The sequence below is a fragment of the Sylvia atricapilla genome, chromosome 3 (genome assembly GCF_009819655.1).
Source record: "Sylvia atricapilla isolate bSylAtr1 chromosome 3, bSylAtr1.pri, whole genome shotgun sequence".
NCBI classification, from domain to species: Eukaryota; Metazoa; Chordata; class Aves; order Passeriformes; family Sylviidae; genus Sylvia; species Sylvia atricapilla.
Window position 1 is genome coordinate 77,295,683 of NC_089142.1, and position 21,685 is coordinate 77,317,367.

At 53.4% G+C, this 21,685-nt stretch overlaps 3 protein-coding genes across 7 annotated transcripts; 2 read left to right on the forward strand and 1 right to left on the reverse strand.

Moving 5' to 3' along the window:
• Positions 1-261: 261 nt before the first annotated feature.
• On the reverse strand, positions 262-3,506 carry POLR1C (RNA polymerase I and III subunit C). Its single transcript, XM_066315878.1, has 9 exons — positions 3,413-3,506; positions 3,259-3,330; positions 3,061-3,168; positions 2,388-2,520; positions 2,174-2,293; positions 1,819-1,971; positions 1,499-1,648; positions 866-982; positions 262-581 (listed from the first exon to the last, which is right to left on the reverse strand). The coding sequence occupies exons 1-9, from the start codon at positions 3,479-3,481 to the stop codon at positions 463-465; spliced, it is 1,041 nt and encodes a 346-aa protein (XP_066171975.1). The 5' UTR covers positions 3,482-3,506; the 3' UTR covers positions 262-462.
• YIPF3 (Yip1 domain family member 3) lies at positions 3,480-12,075 on the forward strand. 4 transcript variants are annotated; one of them, XR_010743252.1, is made up of 10 exons: positions 3,480-3,659; positions 3,736-3,942; positions 4,025-4,131; positions 4,742-4,787; positions 5,078-5,170; positions 5,511-5,642; positions 6,161-6,274; positions 6,740-6,863; positions 8,747-9,037; positions 11,899-12,075. XR_010743252.1 is itself a non-coding variant. In XM_066315879.1 (9 exons), the coding sequence occupies exons 1-9, from the start codon at positions 3,480-3,482 to the stop codon at positions 8,866-8,868; spliced, it is 1,125 nt and encodes a 374-aa protein (XP_066171976.1). In that variant the 3' UTR covers positions 8,869-11,673. The 4 variants fall into 4 exon arrangements, 1 of the variants encoding a protein (XP_066171976.1); XR_010743250.1 differs by lacking the exon at positions 11,899-12,075 and adding an exon at positions 10,143-11,673; XR_010743251.1 differs by lacking the exon at positions 11,899-12,075 and adding an exon at positions 10,821-11,673.
• A 1,877-nt stretch (positions 12,076-13,952) lies between these two features.
• On the forward strand, positions 13,953-20,149 carry LRRC73 (leucine rich repeat containing 73). 2 transcript variants are annotated; one of them, XM_066315883.1, is made up of 6 exons: positions 13,953-14,306; positions 14,775-14,935; positions 15,977-16,099; positions 17,308-17,408; positions 17,972-18,180; positions 18,249-18,552. In XM_066315883.1, the coding sequence occupies exons 1-6, from the start codon at positions 14,035-14,037 to the stop codon at positions 18,439-18,441; spliced, it is 1,059 nt and encodes a 352-aa protein (XP_066171980.1). In that variant the 5' UTR covers positions 13,953-14,034; the 3' UTR covers positions 18,442-18,552. The 2 variants fall into 2 exon arrangements, with proteins under 2 accessions (XP_066171980.1, XP_066171979.1); XM_066315882.1 differs by lacking the exon at positions 18,249-18,552 and adding an exon at positions 19,728-20,149 and having other exon boundaries at positions 13,963-14,306; positions 17,972-18,155.
• The last annotated feature ends 1,536 nt before the right edge of the window (positions 20,150-21,685 follow it).

Sequence of the window (21,685 nt, forward strand, 5' to 3'; positions counted from 1 at the left end):
GTCCTCTGACAGTACAGCCTTTTCTCTACCACATTAACTATGCCAGAGCTGGTCTGAAACACCAACAAAACAGCACTGCTCTGATACCAGCTCGTTACACCTGACTGACCTGCTGTGAAGTGCTTTAATACACTGCCCTATCAGTCCTCCTCACTCCCTGCATACCATCTAAAATAAATGCTGCTACTCATCTTTAGACCTGCTGCCACTTTCTTCTCCATGTACTATGGCTTCACAATTGTGAATGGCACAGGAGACAGCTTTAAAAAAACCAAAAGCCTTTATTTTAGTGCATCTCCTCACTGAGGCTCATTACCAACAGAAAAATCCAAAGAGAATCCCTGGACTCTCTTAGCAAGCCTTATCAAGCCTCCTGCCTGTGGAAGTGGAATCCCCCCTAGAAGCAGGTGCAGGAAGCCCAGAACAGCAGTGCAGGTTTCTGCTTTCCCAGCTCCAGCCTGGTCACTCCATAGGCACAGAGTCCAGCTCATTGAGGAAGCGCTGACACTTTCCCATCAGGATTTTGATGGCTTCACTCACCAGCACATCTGGAGGCAAGATACCCGTCGACTCCACTGAAACTGCAGAGACACAGACACAAGTCAGCCTCAGCCTCCACGCCTCTGTCCCTCACCTTCCCTTACACCCCACTGCAACAAGCCAGATCTTCACAGCCAGAGAAGTGGCTGCCTTTACCAGCAGGAAGCACCAACAGATTCAATCACAAAGGAAGCAGTTACCCACTGCATTTTGAATGAACGGGTGCTGACAGTGGGGAGAGGCACAGAGCCAGCCACACATGCTGGCCAGTCACTGCTTGTTCCCACAAACGATGACAGGACTCTGTGGAAAACGGGGCACTCACAGATGTAATGGTTCCGTACTCTTGCCAGGCGCACAAGGTTTTTCAGACCCTCATGTCGGAAAACTTCTCTGCTGAATGTGTCCAGCCGTGCATTGGCTACTCTTGCCACTTTTTTTCCTAAAGGGAAGATGAAGCAAGATGGGCAAATTGCAGCAGGTGAGTACCTTACGGTCACAGCACATGCTTACCTCAAACAGGGACTCTCCCCTCACCAAAGACAGGGAAGGCACCAGTATAAAAAAATAGCATTTGAATCCAACATGAAACTCTGGCAGAACAACCTGGCAGAAAAACCCAAACATGAAACCTACATGCACCCCTGGAAGGACACAAGTCATCTCCACATAGCTGCTGGAAAGAGCAAGCTCACTGCCCAGTGTCACAACTGAACAGCAGTGGAAGCTGCAGCCAGCAGCTGCAGAGCTCTGTGGACATCCAATGCATTTCAGGGACATCACTGTCCATCATCCAACACATCTGCACGTGGCAGCCATTCATCCACAAAACCAGGCTCAGAAGTGCAAGACCATTGATCAGCAAGGCAACATCTGTCTCTACAAAGTTTGTCTCCAACCTCTAATCGCTCTACTACAGCTTGCAAGGAACAAGACACTTAGCACAGGAAAAAAGTACCATTGATATTCTGGATCTCAATGACCCCAGGGGAAAAGCACTTCTGCAACGTCTCAGCTGCCTCATCCTCAATGGGCTGCAGGAGAGTAATGTCAGGAAGCAGTCGATAACTGGCTGTGGCCACAGGAGAAAACTTGGCATGATCCTTTCCTGTATGAAGAGTTAAGAGTCAAGGATGAGAGCAGGCCTCAGGGAACAAGGATGCTGGAGCCTCAAGTTCCAGGGAAAAAGCCAGTTCTCCACCCTTCCCCATCACACCGCAGTGCCCAAGTCCAAGCACTCACATTCTCTGTCCCGCTGCCCCAGGAGCCACGACTCACCTATACCCTTGACACAGTGCATAAGCACATCTATTTCCTGTCCAGGTCGCAACAGTGCAATGAGGATGTCGTCGTGAACAGGTCGGAAGTCAGCATCTGGAAATAGGTCTGTCTGATTCCCCAAGGGCACCCATGTCATGTGTTTACTGTACACTGCAAAGAGAAGCCACAAGCATCAGCCCGCAGCTGCCTCAAAGCAAGTCATTCACCTGTACAGGACTGGCGATAGCAAAAAGTAGGTTCAGTAGAATGGATCAATTCTCCCTGTGAGCACAAAAGGCCGAGAAAACATCCCAAGTCCCGCCTTCCAAGACCAAAAAGAAAAAAAAGCACCTATTTCTAGGAGAGATCTCACCTTTATGATTGAAATATAGTTCATCAGGATCAGATGATTCCTTGGCAGCCTGAGGGTTTCGTTTGCATTTGATTTTTAACTGAAACTGCAGAGTATCAATTTCAGTGCCTTCCTGATCTCCTGGGAAGAAGCACATCACACTTCTGTTCAGTTTACACAACCCTGATTTCATGCTTTGAGACAATCCTTCAATATTTCTATCCAAGACTCTCACCTTGGTTTCTGTACTCAAAGAGCCGAGGGTCAGCTCGGATAGGGATGAGGCCCAGCCGATGAGCCAGAATTTCATCCTGCACAATGGATGTGTTGTTGTAAACAAAGACCTTCTCTACAGCCATTGTCGGCACCTCAGGGAGACAAGAGATCAAGTCAGCCTAAGACAATATTTGAACTACGTGCCAAGATTATCCAGCTCAAGTATCCCTCCTCTTCCACAAATAAGTGCCATGCAGATTATTTTGAGTGGTATTTCTGCCGAATTAGGCTATGCAATATACCCTTACACCCCATCTACTCCCATCCCCATTTTTTTTAAACAATCAATCGCAAGAGGTGAAGGGCAGGAGAAAGGGCTTTGGGGCATCCTCAACCTTTTAGTACTTGGGAGCATTATGTGGCTTCTGTTGGGTTGACAACACAGCTGCGTGGCAAAGGCTGACGCGCAGACACTACCAACAGCACCCCTAGGACCAGCAGGCGGTATCGCCCATGCTGCTAAAGCCCTAATTCTCTCTGGGCTCCTGGCACACGTGCGGAACGAACGTGTGCTTCTCTTCCAAAACCCGCAGCTGTCCGCAGGGGCTGACCCAAGGCCGGCCATTCCACGCTCCCTGTCAAGCAAGTCTTAGGCCGGCACCTCCAGGTGGGCGCCCCCGGAGCGGCGGTACCTCGGCGAGCAGGATGCGGCGGAAGGCGTTGGCGATGGCGGCGTCGATGCCCACCATGTCGAACTCCAGGGTGTCCTCTTCCTCCCGGATCACGTCCACGCGGAACGCCTGCGGGAGCCGCGCACGGCGGGTCAGGCCGGCCGCGGGGCCCGACCCCGCACAGCCACAGAGCCCCGGCCGCCGGCGCCGCTCACCCACCTCCTCGAAGCGCCGCTGGTCCCAGGCGTCGTCATAGCCGGGGTAGTTCCCGGGGAAGTCGGTGGTGTGGACCTGCGAGGAGAGGGCACAGGCGGGGCCGTGAGGGGCCGCGGGCGCCGGCCGCCCCCCGCCCCGCCCCGCCGGGCTCGCTCACGTTGCGGACGCCGAACTCGCCCAGCACCACGCGGTCCCGCATCTCGTCCGTGCTCCGCCGGGCCGCCATGGGCGCGATGGGCGGCGCTCCCGGGCCCCGCTCCCGGCCGCCGTCACATCCGGCTCCCGCCCATCCGCGCCAGCGCGGCGGGGCCGGGACGGGCACCATGGCCGCGCCGGGGGCGGCGGGCGGCGGCAGGAGCGGTGCCCCCGCCGCCGAATGGGGCGGCTTCGAGGACAACATGCAGGTGGGGCCGGGCCGGGGGCGGCGGGGCGGCGGGGCCGGGCCCGGCGGGCGCTGACACCGTGTCTGCCCCGGCGCAGGGTGGCGGCTCCGCCGTCATCGACATGGAGAACATGGACGACACGTCGGGCTCCAGCTTCGAGGACATGGGGGAGATGCACCAGCGCATGAAGGAGGAGGAGGAGGAGGAGGCGGAGGGCGAGGCGGGCGCCGGCGAGGAGGAGGACGGGGAGTTCCTGGGCATGAAGGGGCTGCGGGGGCAGCTGGGCCGGCAGGTCGCTGACCAGGTGAGCGCTGTGCCCCGGCCGCCCGCGGCCCCGGCGTCCCTGCCCGCCCTGCCGGCCGCTGCCCGCTCCCTTCTCTCCGCAGATGTGGCAGGTGGGGAAGAGACAAGCCTCCAGGGCCTTCAGCCTCTACGCCAACATCGACATCCTCCGGCCCTACTTCGATGTGGAGCCCGTCCAAGTGCGAGCCAGGTGGGCAGCCCCCGGCGCGGGCAGGCTGCGCCTCCGTGCCTGTAGGAGCTGTCAGCTCCGAGCCAGCAAGCCGGAGTGGGCTGTCAGCCCCGCAGGAGGACTCTGTATGGGCAAACACATGCTGCCTTGTCCCGCTCGTCTTGCTGAGGGCCCGACGTTGGGCTGGGGACCCTGTCACCTGGCATTGCTGCTCAGGGCAGGACAAGGGGCTCTTTTCACACTTGGCTGCCTTACGTGGCTCCTGTTGGGTTTGCAACACAGTTGTGTCCAACAAGACAAAGTTTTGTGAACCTTCATGAGGAGAATTATCTTTTCTTCCTGCTGTTTTGTCAATGATCTCTCATCTCTGAGTGGATCCCTAAACACTTTGGCTGAATCTGTCCCTCCTCAGCAAACTTAACCCACTGACAGTAAGGTTTTCCTTCTTTAGTGACCTTGACTCACCCTTTAGAAAGAATCTGCTGTCCATCAAGGCCTGTCAACACAATAGCAAACACTGGTAGTGGGTATATGTGATCTTTTACTTATGAAGCATTTTAACTATCCTGTTGTTAACTATCCTGTTGTTCTTCCTGCTTCTGTTGTCATTCCCTGCTTTCCTGTGATGCAGACTGCTGGAGTCCATGATTCCTGTGAAGATGATTAATTTTCCACAGGTGAGTTTTCTTTTGCTGAATCAGACTCCATGACCAAGTGACTGTCCCACAGATACCTTGTAAAACTGTAATAATCCATGTTATTAAGGACTGAGTTTGTTAGTCTTCCCTAAAAATGTTGGTGGCTCCTTTCCATGGTTGTTCCAAACCTCAGTGTGCTGTCACCTAACCTCAGGTGATAACCTGGGTGATAAACTCCATCCAGTGTACTTCTAACATCCCCTGTGATGGGGACCCTGATATTCAGGGGCTCTAACCAAACTTTCCCTCACCTGTCTCCTCCTGTATAGAAGATTGCAGGCGAGCTCTATGGACCCCTCATGCTGGTTTTCACACTGGTGGCCATTCTTTTGCATGGAATGAAGACCTCAGACACCATCATTGTACGTCGAGTTTCAGTGATAAGTGGTGGTTTGACTGGGCTCTGGCTTGCTGTAGTGACACTAGAAAAGGAGAGGAAACCTCTTCTGTAACTGAATAAGCATCTTGCTGAAAAACAGATTGATTTGAGGATGTTGGTTTGGGGGTGGGAGGAAGGATGTACCAGAAAGTCTTGACACTCTGCTGCTGGAAGAGCTTGGGGGTGTAGGTCCTGTGGCCCCCTGAATGCTGCTGGCCAGCTATTTGATAGTGCCTACAAAGGGTCTGGGACTCTCAGGGGTTAATTTAGGTGCTGACAGGTCACTTCTTTGAGTTCTCTTCATCCTGACACTGTCTCCACAGAGGGAAGGCACACTGATGGGCACAGCCATTGGCACCTGCTTCGGTTACTGGCTGGGCGTCTCATCTTTCATGTATTTCCTGGCATATCTGTGCAATGCCCAAATCACAATGGTGCAGATGCTGTCACTGTTGGTATGTACTCATGGAGCTACCCTGTGATGCACATTGGCTGCATGGTGTTCCAGAACAAGCTTTTTCCAAAAAACAGGAAAAGTCTTTGTAAACTGCTGGTCCCAGGTGACTGCATTGGGACAACCTGGGATTCCAGGATGTTCTTCTGACCAGCCCCATCCCAGGCACAGTAATAGTACAGAGGCAGTTCCTTTGTGCAGGTCTCCTGCTTTGCACTTCCTGATTTGAGAACCTGGTGGTAAAAAGCCAGGAGACTCCAATTTCTCTGGGACTGGAGGATCTTTCCTCTGTTTCCCACATTGTTGCAATCTCTGACATGCCTGTGAATCCTTCAGACAGATTATCTGTGTGTGAGCTGCTGTTAAAGTTGTTGTTCTGGTTGACTGTTTGGCAGTGAATGAGGGGTTTGTGAGGCTTTGCTGTGGTGGAGTGTTGCAGGAATGGGCTGTTCCTGCTCTTGATCAATGGCCCTTTGTGTGGGACTGGTGCTTGTAACATGGACATTTTTGTTTTGTCAGGGCTACGGTCTTTTCGGACACTGCATCACCCTCTTTGTCACCTATAATATCCACTTCCACTCCCTCTTCTATATCTTCTGGTTGGTTGTTGGTGGACTCTCTACACTACGAATGGTAAGGGACAGGCAGCCTGGGGTCATCCTCTTCCAGGGACAAAAAAAGGGAGGGAAGTGTTGTTTGCTTTCTGTTCCTTGGCCTGGTGGTTCATTTCTCAGCCAGTCGAACTGCTGTGGAGAAAATTATGCTCCTGCATATTTTGGCCACTGGTGTATGGAGGTAGTGCTTGGAATAATATCCTCACCCATTCTAACAGCTACAGGAGATTCATTTACTCCCTTGCAGCCCTTGCTATGGAGAGCCACGCCTGAGGATCCTGCACTCTTGGCAAGACCAGGCAAGGTTCACCTACACAAAATAGTGTCAAATTACTCTAAATTTGTTGGTGAAAATTGGAAGAAAGACTCAGTGCAACGTTTCTGCAGACTCTCACTGCTTCACCAGTTCTTCTGTGTGTTCTGACTGCAGTGCCAGAGGCTCAGGTAGCAGCTGCCCTGTCTCTGATCACCTCCTCTCTCCTAGGTTGCTGTGTTGGTGTCACGCACCGTGGGACATACCCAGCGGCTCATCCTGTGTGGGACTCTTGCTGCTCTGCATATGCTTTTCCTCCTCTATCTGCACTTTGCTTATCACAAGGTGGTAGAAGGTAAGCAAGGGAGATATAAAGACATCCTGTTAGATCTGGGGGAAGAAAAGTTGTTTTTTCTCTCGCTGAGAGAAAAGATGGACAGTTTGAATCTGTCCTTCAGGCATCTCTGCCAGTTTCCAACTCTAAAATAACTGCCACTAGCTTTTTTAGAAGAAGCTGTTCAAGTATGGCAGCAAGTAAACATTGGGATAGTTACTGTGCAGAGTTTTAGCACTTAAGACCAAATTTGTGAGACAGGACCTTTATTCCCACAAGTGAAGTGTAACAGCAATGACTGTCTAGCCCCTTCTTGAATACTGTTGAGCATTTGAGCATTCTTGAATACTGTTGAGCATGAAAGAGCATTTCCTGCTTTTATCTGAGCAGGAAATGTGTCATAAATGTTTTTCCTTCTATGTTTGACATCTTTTTTTATCTTGTATGGTATAGCGCAGATAGCAGAAGCTGTATCTTCCCCCGCTGGTACTGTTAACCAGGCCGTGCATGTTCACGTCCTCCTTCCACATCTCTTCTTGTTTTCTCCTAACAAAACCTCAACCTCCTTAAAAAAACAGAACAAAAACAAAACCAAAACTCTTCTCCCAGTCCATCTCTAGTGTTGTGGTTTTGAAAACAAACCAAGTAAGAGGCTCTAAGTCAGAAATGAAATTTAATGAGAAGAAAAGGAAAATAAAATAGAATAAAATAAAATAAATACAAAAAGAAAAACCACTGACAGAGTCAGAATACAACCTGATCAGGGTGATGGAAACAGTCCAGACGAGCTGGTCTTCCTGAAACAGAAATCTTGTAGAAAGGTCTGGTAGCTCCAGTCCTCTGGGAATCCAGTGGGTGAGGGCTGCTCCTACTGTCCCAAATCCCAGCTTATATCCAGGTGAGAATGCTTGGCTCTTCCCCATGGGCGGAGCATCTCACAATGGGAGGATGAGTCATGAAAGAGGGCCTTAATGGCCCATTAAAGAGAGTCATGCAAAAGGCATTGATGGGCCATTAACTGAAGATGGTGATAGAATACATCCTAAACTACAACCCAGGACATCTAGAGAGTTTACAGATATCTAAATATGCAGTTCTGCAAGTCTCTTCTATGAGTTTAGGCAACCAGACCCGTTCGTGATATTTCTGATAAATCTGCATAATTAGGGGTTATACATAGCATTACAAGTCCTTTTAGAAAGAAATCTTGTTCTTTCCTGAATCTGTTCCTATGGCAAAGGTTCTGATCTGCAGCTTTTTGGCTGATGAAATAGAATAAAATATCCTCCAAGCAATTTTCCTCAAGGCACTCCAAAACTGATTATCAGTCTTAAGAGGGTAATTGACAGAGACTTGAGAACATTTGCATTGGTCTGTGTATTTACTGCTAAGCATGGTCTGTTTGCACTGCAGTGACAAAAACTCCATATTGCAGTACAGCTGCAGCTCCTGATGTGGGTCTGCAAGTGTATCTCAGGGATATGAAAGCAGGGAGTCTTGATCTAAGAGCAAGATCTGTGCTGGGATGAAGTAGAAGCAGGATTTTATCAATTTTCCTTAGCAGAGCAACATCTCTGGCAGTACCTGCATTCAGGTCAAATGGCAGGGGACTGAATCTGACACCCTCAAAGCAAAAGGATCTCTGTTCCTCTTGGGAACATGCAGTTTTCCTGCCCCAGGCACAAGCTCTAATGTGTACCCTGTGGTCTCTGGATGGAAGTGTTTACTCCTGTTCAGTCTTTGGGGCTAGATGTCTCCTCCCATTGCCTGCAAGTGCTTTGCGTGGTCTGGGCCCTGCCACCATCAACCACTTCCTGGACAGAGAGAAAAGCAAGAAGAAATGTGCTATCTGCTATAATCTGAACTAACTCTTGCCTCTCTCCCCTTTTTTGTTTGTTCTGCAGGTATCCTGGACACACTGGAAGGACCCAACATGCCGCCCTTTCAGAGAGTTGCCCGAGACATTCCAGTAGTTTCCAATGCTGTATTGAACACAACAGCCAAAGCCATTGCATTGACCCTGTAGTTTTACAGACTTGGACTTGCTTCCTTCACTACTTTTGGGGCTGCATAGGGCCACAGTAACCTGCTGCCTCTTAGGAACAGGACAGAACAGCAAGAAGACAACTTGGTTTTGTTTTCCTGGACCTGTCCTCTGCATTATGGTTTTGGGCAGCTGAGTGGACTTAGCAGAGGTGAGTTGCACCTCAGTGACTCAGAAGAGCTACACTCTTCCCCCATCCAGGTCTGGGCTGTCTTGAGTGGAGTAGTTCTGTTGCCTGCATGTTTAGCTGGGATTTCCCAGCACGGTTTGTTCCTTAGCCCTCTTTCCGCTTGCTGGTGTAACTCCAGGAGTATCTGCCCTGTTCCTGTCCTGAAGAGGGAAGAATTAAATTGATGTTGGTGCTGAGTGATGTCTTATGCTTGAGCCTGCTTGTCTAATGGGAGCGTGGTGGTTGGGTCTCTGCACTTTCATCTGTCCTGTCCCAGACTCAAAGCAGGATTCTTTGCAATTTCTGCTGTCCTCCTTCAGATGTTCTGTGATACATGTCCTGTTTTGAGCACCTTTTTCAAAGTAGTTCAAAAGGCACAAGAATTTCACTTTCTCTGGCCATTTTCAGGAACAGCACAGTGTTTAACCACGTGCTCTTTCTTGTCATGTTTCGTATTGATCCCTGTCTCTTCACTTGGTCCAAGCTGCTATGTCACCTCACCACCCCTTCTGCTCTGTGTGTCACCAATATATCTGTCCCCATGCTCCCGCTGTACCTTTTGTTCCTGCCACCCTTCTGCCCTTGTCGCTCTGTGGGTCGTGTAGGGCAGCATGTTTCTGCATGGTCTTCAGTGGCTGTTCCTGTTAGGAGGCCAGTTCAGCCCACTCTTGTGCTGCTCGCCCTCATGTCTCCCTGCCACGAGACTGTCACCTCTGGGCAGGAGTGGCATTCTGTTCCCCAGACACCTTCTGCTGTGTACTGCCCAGCTTTTCAACCTGAGTCTAGGCCATCTTTTGGAAAGGACTCCTGGAGCCTTGAGGGTCTCTGGCAAACTTTTCTCTGGTGTTTCCATTTAACAAAGAGAAAAATAGCAGAGTGTGTAATGGAAATAAAGTTGGCCTGCTGTTGGCATACACTCTGTGTATTGATGCAGGAAAACTCCAGTAAGGATGGATAAGCAGAGCAGGCCAGTCTAGGCTTACCTGCACCCACAACTGAGTAGTTCAGCCTTCTCTCACTGCTCAGACTTCTACTGGTCTGTAAGGAGAAGCTGTTAAACTGACTGTCATCTTTTCTCTCCCTGTAGTTCTGGATGTCTGGGGGAGAGGAGACACCCCTCAGAGAAGCTCATCTTTAAACTCAGGCAGAAAAAAAAACCAAGCTACTGTCCTTCCTTGGTGTGCGCACAAATGCACAAGGCAGTATGTCAGAACTGCACTCTTTGGTCCCTTGTTTATATTAATGGAAGAGGATGCAGCTGTAGTGGCATTCAGACTAGTGCCAAGGTGCAATGAAAGAGAGGAAGATAGTGCCAGCTACTGTAATCAGGTTGGTCATCTGCTTCAGTTGAAAAAAATGTCACTGGACAGGACTTGATTTTTTTCAGTCACAGGCCTACTTTCTGCTATTTGCTTATTCCCACATTTGTAATTTTTTCCCCTTTCAAGACCAAAAAGCTTCTCTGCTAACGATCACATGTATAACAGGTTCCCTCACCCTCCTCTCCCCTCCTGACCCCCTTGGGAAGCATTTTGGCTGAAGAACAGCACTCAGAGCAAGCTGCTGGGGGGAATTATTAATTATTTTGGCTAGTAGTCTCCGTGGGGTTTTTTTGGACCAAGTGAACCACTTTAAGCTCCTAGAATTTCTATTACTTCAACACTTGACAAAATGGAAGTGTTCGTTTGTAATGCTGCTTCTGGTATTTCCCTCTTTATATCTCCATGGGAGGTTTGTTTCTAATTCCAAGTTCTTGCCCTGGCAGCCTAGAATGGATCTGTTTCTCTTGGTGCAAACTCTGGAAGTACTAGCAGAGGGGAAGGAAAAGAGACAATTATCACTGGAGTAAGTTCAGCTGAGAAAAAAAGTCATTCTGCACCAAACTTGTCACCATTGCTGACCTACAGTACAATTGGAGAACAGCTGTGCTCCCTCCTGCACTGAGCCACTCAGCTGAACCAGAGGGGTGAAGCTGTGCCCTGTGTTTTCACTCAAAGCACAGAAGAGAGCAGTGAGCAAACTCCTCATGCTTCTTCTGAGCAGCTTGTGTGTTGTGTCAGCTGGGGACATGATCAGGGTGACAACCAACCGCCCTCTTGGAACCTGTGGGGCTTGCTCTGCTCCAGTTCTTCAGCCCTGATTAATTCTCTGTGCAGCAGCAGCTGGAAGCTGAACTGTTCTTTACTGCCAGAAATTCAGTACTCGGCTGAGAGCTTCAGCATTGCCTTTCACTGACAGAGAAGGACACGTTTTTTTCAGGGAAATGCATGCATTCTGCAGTTCCAGGGAGCATGCTGAGCACGCAGGCTTAATAAAGTCCTTGTGGGAGGGCATCTCAATGCTTACTCAAGTTCTCTAGTTATCGGAACAAGCCTTACAACCCTGTCGTGCAGCACTATCTGCCTTTGTTTCCTGCCACAGCTCTTGCAGCAAATCTCAAATAATTTTCTCCCTTACAGCAAATCTGAAATAACCGATTCATCATTTTCCTCCTTTTGAGTGAAGGTAGCTCTGTGTAAGCCCCTCTTTATTAAATATGGAACAAACATATAAAGCTGTCAGATTAGAAAGAGAAAGCTGTATATTAAAGCTGAAAATAAATATTAAAGCATCTGTGACCTCCTCTTCCTCTCCTATGCAGTACCCAAGAGTCAAACTGTTCTTACAGTCTATCCTTGTTGCACTACTGGTCACCTTAGTTGTGATTCTAGATTACAGGTAGGCTTTTTCTTCTCCCATTTGTTTCCTTTTGTGTCTCCTCTCACTGTAATTGCTAGTCATCCACTGTTTTTCTCTGCTTATGTGTTAACTCTCAATGGCATCACTCTTTCTGCCCCCAGTAGGTAAACAATAAATGACGTTCCTCATACCTGCTGGGTTACTGCACATGACAAGGAAGAAATACCTAGTTCCACGCAGAATAGCACTGCCAAAGTCCCCTCTGCATAGCCCTGCATCAGGTTTGGTGAGCCAAACCTTTGGGCCATTAGCTCCTGTGCCTCTTTTTTCAATGAATTGAGCTTAAAGTAGGTGGGATACTTGTCTCCTCAATGTGCTCTGGTTCCTGACAACAGGCAGTGAAGAGGCACTAGGTCATCTTCAATGTTTCAAAACTGGTGCTGTCAATGGAAGTGGGACATGTCCCAAGGGCTCTCCTCTAAGCACCTCTCTAATAATAGTCTATTTAAAAAAGCAGAGGTTGAGTAGTGCCTGGAGGTAATTGAGAAGTGAGTCTGAGTGTAGCCTTCTAGTTGACCTGCATGCAGTAGCAGTAGCTGGGACTTTCTTAGCCACCCCCTGTCTACAACTCTGAAATCCAGTCTTTTGTCCCTCACCATCCTGCAGTACATAGGATCCCATTCTCACCTGGGTCTTTTAATGTGACCTTAGAGATGAGCTGCTCCTTTTCTGAAAGCCACAGTACCACAGCTGTACCACAGCTGGATGTTGCAGCTGCTGCTCATATTGTAGCACAGATGAGTTGCAAGACCAGTGATCTGTTCTTGGTTTATCTTGTAGGAACAGTATCAAGGTCACGCATCTCTGTGCAACAGGGAAAAAAAGAGGGAGGTGTAGGTAATCTAGAGAACAGTGATGAATTACTCAAAGGGCGTGGTGATACCCACACTGGGAGCTGAAGCCAAAGTCTTACAGCTGCTGCTCCCCTTGCCTCATTCAGGACCTAACATGCATCCTCAGCTCAGGTGATCTGCTCCTCCATTTCATCTACTCCATATCTCCCTCCACACCCTATTTTTGTCTTCACTTTCCATCCCCCCTCCCAGGCCCTGGCCTGCAAATCAAGCAGAGAAGCCTGGTTTTGTCCCAGTGTTACCCACTGGGCTGGAATTCACTTGAGCACTGCTATATGCAGCAGCCAGATTAGTTACGTGCAGAAAGCTGCCTACTTAGGCGGTTTAACCTAATTTCCACATCACTGCCTTCCTTTTTTGGCTCACTGAAGTTGAAAACGCAGAGGCCCTGCTTCCTATTTCTCTCCAAGTACAGGGTTACCCAACGGGGAGAGAGGGGACAAATCCCTGTGATCCATACCTGTGAATTAACAGGACATGGGGTATGCCCCATATACCTCAGGTCAGGCTGAGGGTACAGGGTGTGTGCTCAGGGATAAGGAAGTCTGTGGCCCTTCCCCAGCCCTCCAACTTTCACCTCCAAGCTGCTGCCTCCGAGCACTGGCTCTTGCAAACTCTAGGCCATGAGGAGCAGATCAGACTGGCCTCGCCACTAAGCCATGGGTCGAGGATTCAGGTTCAGTAGGTTTAAGTATTAAACGCTACTGAAGCCACAGAACATCACAGTTCCTCAGACCAAGCACCGTGGCCAAATGGCTTGGGCCCCTTTCCGAGGGTGGGAGCAGGGCTGGCAGGGAGAGCCTTTCCCAGGTGCTTCCTCCACCCTCCCTCCCCTCCTTGGACCCCCAGTGTTGGGGACCCAGCCCGGCCGGCCCTGGCCCCGCCATCTCCTCAGGGCGGCGGGCAGGTGCCAGCGGACGCTGCCGTCTCCCCTCGCGGGCTTTGATCGGCATCGGGGCCCAAGATGCGGCGCGGGATGCCGGGGTGGGATGAGGGATGCCGAACCCCCCTCCAGGCCGGCTCCGTCCCGCGGGGTGGCGCTGGGCGGGCAGGGAGGAGGGCTCGGGGAGGCAGCCGGGGGAAGGCGGGGCGGCCCGGCAGGTGCGGGCGGAGCGGGGCGGCGCGACCCGGCGCCCCGGTGCGGATCAGCCCCCGCCGGTGGCTGCCCTGGGTCCCGCCGCCCCGCCGGGCGGAGCGGGGCGGCCCGGCGGCCGCCGGTGAGGCAGCGCGGTGCCGCCCCCGGGGCCGCGGTGGGCCGGGCCGGGACTGCCCGGCAGCGGCGGCGGCAGCGGCGGCGGCGGCGCCCGCCCCGGCCCGCAGCGCGGCTCTCCCCCGGCGCCCGGGCGGCGCGGCCGCGGGATCGGCGGCGCTCCGAGCCGGGGGAAGATGCTGCCGGGGTCTATCCAGATCTCCGGGGAGACGCTGTCGGGGGCGGAGATCCGGGACATCTGCGAGAGCCTGCGGGAGAACTCGGTGCGGCTGCTGTCGCTGCGGGGCTGCCAGCTCTCCGAGCGGGACTTCGGGCACGTCTGCCGCGGGGTGGCCGAGTCCCGCTCCCTCGCGCAGCTCAACCTCAACCTGGGCATCGTCTCCAACATCAACCGCGTCAAGCAGCTGGCCGAGGCCCTGAAGACGAACCGCTCCGTTCAGTCCCTCTTGTGAGTACAGTGGGGCGGAGGCTGCCGAGGGGGCCCCGGCGTCCTCCCGGCCGGTGACGGCTCTTTCGGGGGACTATCAGCTCGGGGCCAGCCCCTAAATTTGCCTTGTGGGAGGGAAAATGCCCTTGACGCTGCGGAGGATAAGCCCCTGCCCGTCACCTGGCTGGGAGGGAGCCTCCCCTGCCCCCGCCGGCTGGGCACGGCCCTGCCTCTCAGTCCCGGTCCTCCAGCCCCGGTGGTGGGGCTGCCCCTTCAACGCTGGCATCCTCTGCACCCCTCGTCCCAGCCGGGAGAGGAGGGCCACAGTAGCGGCCAGCCGACCCTAGCGACAGAGGCTTCCCAAAGCCTTCTGCCCACTTGGAGTTTGTATTTGTCATTCACCTCATTTTGTCTGCTTCCTCCTCCTTGTCAGGTTTATTAGCCCACAAGAAGAAGGCTCCGTAGTAATTTTCCCTTTTACCTGTACAGCCTCCATGGGAGTCCCCTGACAGATGCAGGCTTGGCCCTCCTCAACCCTGCTCTCTCCATCCACCCCTCGCTGGTGGCTCTGGATCTAGGAGACTGCATGCTGGGTGATGAAGGCATCAACCTTATCTGTGGGCTCCTGCCGCCTGATGGAGCTAAGTCTGGTAAGCATCAGGGTCTGTGGGCTCCTCAATGACTGGTGGAGCTTTCACATAGATCAGACATATGCAGCACTAAACCCTCAGCCCTGGAGAAGGCAGGCTCTATGGTTTGCCAGGGCTAAGGATTTATTTCCCCTAAGTTAACAAAAGCAGATGAGCCAAGCAGTAGATGACAGGTTCCCTTGGGCAGATTTGCTTTCTGCTACTGATCTGTCCTGCTGGCAGTTTGGAGCTCAGAGACTAACAAGTTGCTTCTGGTTCACATCTGCAGCATTTGAACTGGAGGAGAGGACAGCTTGGACTTTGAATTTATTATTTTGCATTTGTGTGTTGATAATCACCATAGATAAATATATTGTGCGCCCCTACCTCAGCACTTAGCTTTATTATCAGTGCCTGAGAGTTGCCCCTGCTTGCAGGCACACTCCATGAGTATGTAAGTTGCATGGTCACAGCCTTCATGCCAAGACTCAGGTCTTTGCAGGAAATGATCTTAGCTGGTGTGAGGCCAGTGACCCACTCAGTCTGTGAGCTGGCACGTGCTGAGGTAATGCCACTCCTTCCTTCTGACTCTCAAAGTGCTTTCCACCTTTTCCCAGCACCTCCTCCTCTGTGTGTACACAATTGCCACTGATGTTGTTATCTCTGCTGGCCATCCCTCTCAGGTGCAGGCTTCGGAGCCTACTGTCCCTGTTATCCTCTCTCCAGCCTGTCACCTCATGCCACCTTCTTTGCCCAGTCAGTTGTCTCATACACCCCTTAATTTCCATTTTGTTTCCTATTTAGGGTAAGCAGGATGCAGGTTGGGAGAGCAGATAAATGGGGCAGTTGCAGCACAGTTAAATGAAGGGCCACAGCTCAAGGCAGTGAAATATTTCCCTGATCACTGAAATATGTGATGACAGTTGTCAGAGCAAACCAAGCCCTTAAGCCCTACAGAGTACAGGGGACACAACCCAAAGCTGTTCTGGTGAGGTGAACAAGTTCTCCTGTGACTGTTTTGGGTACCCTAAGGCTCTGGTTTGGCTCCTCTCTCTTCTCTAGGCCTCAAAGAGCTAACACTGAGTGCCAACCCAGGCATCACAAGTAAAGGCTGGGGACGCCTAGCCATTGCAGTGGCTCACAGCTCACAGCTCCGCGTGCTGAACCTGGACTACAACCCCCTAGGTAAGCTGGGGGCCGGGGAGGAGGAGCACTCCTGCCTCTCAGCATCTGTGTGATTTGCACCAGTGGGTGGCCAGGGACCAAGCTCTGGAAAGGCAGTAGAGCATCAACAGTAGCATGGGGCAGTTTCTTGCATAGGTGCCCTCTGTTTTCCAGCAGCAAGTTCATCCTGCCAGGCACGTTCAGCTGTAGGGGAAGCCACCCTCACTGCTCTGCTTGTGTGAGGGCGCCACATGCCCTGCAGGGAGGTGCAGAATAGAGGCTGTGCCTTGCCCACTCCACTGCCTTTGTCATCACGTTTGACCCTCCATGTCTCCCTTCTTCCTGAAGTCCTGGGTGCTGAAGCTGGCTTGGCAGATGCAGTATGTCCCCTCACTCCCCCCTTCATCTTCCTGGAGGAGCAGGGAGGAGGAGGAGGAGGAGAGCCTGGCACTCGTTGCCATAGAAACAAACTCTCTCCCGCTCTGCTGCAAGGTGGTGAGGAGGAGATTGGGCCATGCCTCTCTGAGCATCAGGATGACACACCCCTCCTCAACCTGTCTGCAAGCAGAGCCTCCCCCAGGTCCTTTTCGATGACCAGGTACCTCCTCTTGGAAAAGCCCCAGGGTGTTACTTGACAGCAGTCTGGGTTTCATTCCAAGGGAAGGTGTCACGGTTGTATGGCATCTTGGCACTCCACAGAGAATGCCAGGATGCATTCTGGACTCTTGTCTCTTCACCAACATCAGTCTTCAATGCTCCTTATCCTGCTGCGTCCCCCCTCAAGGTCTGCCCCCTTTGCAGGGAGGCAGTCTGCCAGCTGGTACAGAGTCCTCTGTCTGACTCCAGCCTTTTCCTAGACTGAAGTATTCAGCTCTTATTCTGTGTCTGGCATGCCCTACAGGGACTGTTAAAGGTCCTTGCCTCCTTGAGTAGGAAGGAGATTTGGGAAGATATGGTTCCTTGGGGAATAAAACCAATTTCACAGTGTTCCTTTGTTATCCCCCTGATAATTAGTGACTGCTCCCATAACCACAACATGGTGCACCTTTCCTTGTCTCTTTTCTCAATAACAGCTTTTTTTCCACCATGAGGTAACAGATTTGGAAAGTTCTCTGATGGCAGAAATACACAGAGGATGTTCCCATGACAGCCCCAGGCTCATGAGGGCATGAGACATTACGTGAGGGAAGGCAGGCACTGCTGAGAGCCCTGGTTTGCTCCTCCCACAGGTGACCAGGTAGCCGGGATGCTCGCTGTCGCTGTGGCCTCCAGTCGAACCCTCGAAGTGCTGGACTTGGAGGGAACAGGACTTACCAACCAGTCAGCTCAGGTATAGGAGCCCACAGTTACTCTACAGCATCACTGACACCTCAAGAGCACAGGTCTGGGTGGCTGCAGAGGCCCCAGGACCCACACCTGCCTCCAGAACCCACACCTGCCTCCAAACACAGGCTGCAGTCCACACCCTCCCTGCACCTGGGGGCAGTTCTTGCTTTCCACTCGCTGTTTTCTTGGAAGAAATGAGGTTGGTTTTTTGGCTGAGAATCAGAACTAAATCTCTGTGGACAAACACAGGCCAAGGCTCAGTTCCACAGACTCTCCTCTCAGATCTCTAGCTTCTGCTGGTAAGAGGGAATGGGCCTGGATGTCTGACAGCAACTGTGTAGAGCAGTCCCTTCTTTACACAGAGCCAGAAAATCCAAGCTTGGCTCTTCCCACAGGAAGATGGGAAGTCCTCAGTCTTTCATAAAGCCTGATGAAGGGAGGTCAAGGCCAAGGGAAGGCAGAAGTAAGGAGAGGAAGGCTGGAGTTTGCAGGGAGACAAAGCACTGACAGTCTTTCTGCTCAGCTTTTGTGATGATTGTCAGCCTGTTTCTCTCACTCTCCCCCCAGACCTTGCTGGACATGGTAGAGAATTACCCCACAGCCCTACGGACACTCATCCTGGCGGAGAACAACATTAGCCCCGAGCTGCAGCAGCAGATCTCTGATCTTCTCTCAGAGGGTGAGGAAGAGGAGGAGACAGAGGCCCACGAAGTTACAGCCAGGGAGAAGAACCCCTGGATCTGCCAGAACAGTAAGAGCTCTGGGAGCTGGGCTGGGAGGCAGGAGCTGAGGGGCAAGAACTGGGGAGTCTGGGATGTTTCCAGTGCCACTAGCCTCTTGCAGTGGGGTTGGTGAATGGGTCTGTCCCTTCTCCCCATGAACTGGAACACATACAACTTCCATGGAATACATACACTTCCAGGTGTAACGTTCATGTTAAGCAGCGTTGGGCAGCACTGTTCTTGGAAAGGCAGCCTCCAAGGACAATGCAGCTGCTGCAAAGAGTGGAAATGGTACCTCTAAGGCATTTTTCCTGATGCTGCAGGAACAAAATCTGGAAGTCTTAAAACTCAAGGGCAGGAATATTAAAGATCTTGGGAGCCTTTGCCAGATCTCCTAGCCAAAACTTGTGTCATTCCTCACTGTTTCCAGAACCTCCCTGCAATGCACACAGCATCAGCTGTTCCTATCTCTACGTCCCAAACATGTGAAAGGTTAGCCAGGTGCCACTGTCTGTCTGTTGCTTATAATGGAAAAAAGGTGTAGTATGGAGATGGCAGTAGTCTGTTCTATGCAGTTTGCATATATGATACTGCATTTTGTCATGCCAGCCTTGTGATCCAGCTGGTTTGAGGGTTTGCTTTTCTTACCTTCATTTGTCCTTCACCCCTCATAGTTCTCATATCATACTACCAGCAGACAAGCACAACCAATCTTTGAGCCTCAAAACATCTAGATCCTCATCTATTAAACCCATAAAAATCATTTAATGACAGTTTTGGATCTAGTTTCCAGAAACTGATTCCTGGAATAGAGATTCCCTTGCAGTAGTTTTGAATGTGCAGGACTGCCACTAGAGATCTCCTCCCTCCCAGCCAGGAAAAAACATATTTTTTTCCAGTATCAAAAGGCTTCCGGATGGGAAACTGGTACCCTGCTATGTTTCTTACTTGCTATGCGTGCCCATTCTCCTTGCAGTTGGTTCACTTGCTGTGGGGAGAGTCACAGTGCTCCTGGCTGTTGCCCTGAGCAGCGGCAGAGCCAGCAAGCTGCCCTCACCTCCCCAAGGCAGGCAGGGGAGGCCTGCACAAACCCTCCATTCATGCAGTGCAGAAAGTCAGTATTTCCAGGCCTCTGCTGCTGTAACATGGCTGATTGCCCACGGCATTCCCTGCTTTTGGGAAGGCAACACCACCACCCTGTGTGGTGTTGGCTGGCTTACAGCCTGAAGCCTGCCCCACCTGGACACTGTCTCTACTGAGAAACACTCGATGAGCACAGATTAGAGGCCTGTGCAGGGCTGGGTAAGGGCACAGCTGGGCCAGCACAACCAGGATCACCTGCACATCGGGAGTACTCAGACCTCATGTTCCTCTGGCCTCTTGCTTCTGTCTCTGCTTTCTCACCCTTCCCAAAAAATCGATTCTGTTCTGCTGTGTGGCCAGAGCATGCCTGCTTCCTACTTAATCTCACACTTCTCCCAGCAGTTCTCTTCCCGCCCTGCGGTGTTTTAATTCCTCATCCTCACCTCTGGATGTGGAGCACAGCCCTGCACTCTCTGGCAGCCCGAACGGCTCACGGTTCTCTCCCTCTCTCGACACAGATTCCAGCTCCCAGATGGTCCTGATGACGTCCGGCCTCGGTGACAGCCTCTTAGCAGAAACAGAAATGTAGCTGGGCTACCCCACCTGCTTCTGCCGAGGAGGGCCCCGAGCACCCGCCGGCCCAGCCGGGCTCCCCAGCCCTCTTCTCACGCATCCCACCTCCTGTCGATGCCTCCCTCGGCTCCCAGCTGGGCCCAGCGAATCTCTACACAGTCTGTGTGTCGTCACACGCCTCGCCGGCCGCTTGTGATTGTCCCCATCGCCGCATGTGTAGCTCACGCCGCCCTGCCACCCCCACGCCCGGCTGCGCCCGCAGGGCGCAGGCTGTATTTATTCAGATGTGTATAAGAGATGTCCTTTCTATCGCTTGTACTGCTGTCGCGATCAGACTTTTATAAAGGTCACAGATGTGGTGGCACCACTCGGCAGCGTCCGCCTCCGCCACTGTGCGACCCCGGGAGGGCGGGCGGCAGCAAGTACGGGCAGGGCCCGGCGGGTACGTGCAGAGAGCGGCAGACACGGGCAGGGCCCGGGAGGTGCCCACAGGGACGGGCAGGAGGCGCGGGCAGGGCCCGGGAGAGGCCCACAGGGACGGGCAGGAGGCGCGGGCAGGGCCCGGGAGGTGCCCACAGGGACGGGCAGGGGCCAGGCGCGGGCAGGGCCCGGGAGGTGCCCACAGGGACGGACAGGAGGCGCGGGCAGGGCCCGGGAGGTGCCCACAGGGACGGGCAGGAGGCGCGGGCAGGGCCCGGGAGGTGCCCACAGGGACGGGCAGGGGCCAGGCGCGGGCAGGGCCCGGGAGGTGCCCACAGGGACGGGCAGGAGGCGCGGGCAGGGCCCGGGAGAGGCCCACAGGGACGGGCAGGAGGCGCGGGCAGGGCCCGGGAGGTGCCCACAGGGACGGGCAGGGGCCAGGCGCGGGCAGGGCCCGGGAGGTGCCCACAGGGACGGACAGGGGCCAGGCGCGGGCAGGGCCCGGGAGGTGCCCACAGGGACGGACAGGAGGCGCGGGCAGGGCCCGGGAGGGGCCCACAGGGACGGGCAGGGGCCAGGCGCGGGCAGGGCCCGGGAGGTGCCCACAGGGACGGGCAGGAGGCGCGGGCAGGGCCCGGGAGGGGCCCACAGGGACGGGCAGGAGGCGCGGGCAGGGCCCGGGAGAGGCCCACAGGGACGGGCAGGAGGCGCGGGCAGGGCCCGGGAGGGGCCCACAGGGACGGGCAGGGGCCAGGCGCGGGCAGGGCCCGGGAGGTGCCCACAGGGACGGGCAGGAGGCGCGGGCAGGAGGCGCGGGCAGGGCCCGGGAGGGGCCCACAGGGACGGACAGGGGCCAGGCGCGGGCAGGAGCCGCGGGCCCGGAGCGCCGGCAGGGGGCGCCAGCGCCTCGCCCGCCGCCTCCCGACGCTCCGCGACTCGGGCCCGGCCCTGGGGACAGGTCGGTGACAGCCCCGTTTTGTGTCCCCCAGGCCCACCCTCGGGCCAGGAGGAAGCGGGCTGGGCTAATCGAGCTTGCAGGGAGCTTGACAGCAGCCGTGCCCACCCTGGTGGAGGCTTCAGTCCGCACCAGCACCGTGCGTTGCGCTGCTTGGCCAAGCGTCCCCTGCTGAAAAGGAAGATCGTGTTTCAAGGCTCAGATTAGGCTAGAAGATTAAATTGTGGTAGCAGCTGCAACTCAAGGGAACAAGGAATAAAATCATTAATTACGTGGACAAAGAAACAAGACACTCTTTCCAGTGTTAGGCTTGCATGCACCCAGGTCAGAAAGGCACAGGCAGCCTCACTAGGGAGATGGAGAAAAACTCTTCTCAGCCCTGTGACCTCCGCAGCACCCTTACACGTGAACAAGAAACACTTCCAATCGACTGTATCAGCATCCTGCAGGAAACCTCTTCCTCATGTCTGGGGGGGCTTCTTGTCTGCGGTATGCCCAGTCAGCCCCAATCCTCCCTGCTCACACAAA

Excerpts from the sequence above, each read along its gene's own strand:
- YIPF3 (XM_066315879.1), top strand. The coding sequence starts at position 3,480 with ATGGGCGCGATGGGCGGCGCTCCCGGGCCCCGCTCCCGGCCGCCGTCA. Across the intron at positions 3,943-4,024 it reads GCCGGCAGGTCGCTGACCAG|ATGTGGCAGGTGGGGAAGAG; the intron begins GTGAGCGCTGTG and ends TTCTCTCCGCAG. Across the intron at positions 6,275-6,739 it reads GACTCTCTACACTACGAATG|GTTGCTGTGTTGGTGTCACG; the intron begins GTAAGGGACAGG and ends CCTCTCTCCTAG.
- POLR1C (XM_066315878.1), bottom strand. The coding sequence starts at position 3,481 with ATGGCGGCCCGGCGGAGCACGGACGAGATGCGGGACCGCGTGGTGCTG. Across the intron at positions 2,521-3,060 it reads GCCGCATCCTGCTCGCCGAG|GTGCCGACAATGGCTGTAGA; the intron begins GTACCGCCGCTC and ends TGTCTCCCTGAG. Across the intron at positions 1,972-2,173 it reads ACTATATTTCAATCATAAAG|TGTACAGTAAACACATGACA; the intron begins GTGAGATCTCTC and ends TTCTCTTTGCAG.
- LRRC73 (XM_066315883.1), top strand. The coding sequence starts at position 14,035 with ATGCTGCCGGGGTCTATCCAGATCTCCGGGGAGACGCTGTCGGGGGCG. Across the intron at positions 14,307-14,774 it reads CGCTCCGTTCAGTCCCTCTT|CCTCCATGGGAGTCCCCTGA; the intron begins GTGAGTACAGTG and ends TTACCTGTACAG. Across the intron at positions 18,181-18,248 it reads AGCTCTGGGAGCTGGGCTGG|GGGGTTGGTGAATGGGTCTG; the intron begins GAGGCAGGAGCT and ends GCCTCTTGCAGT.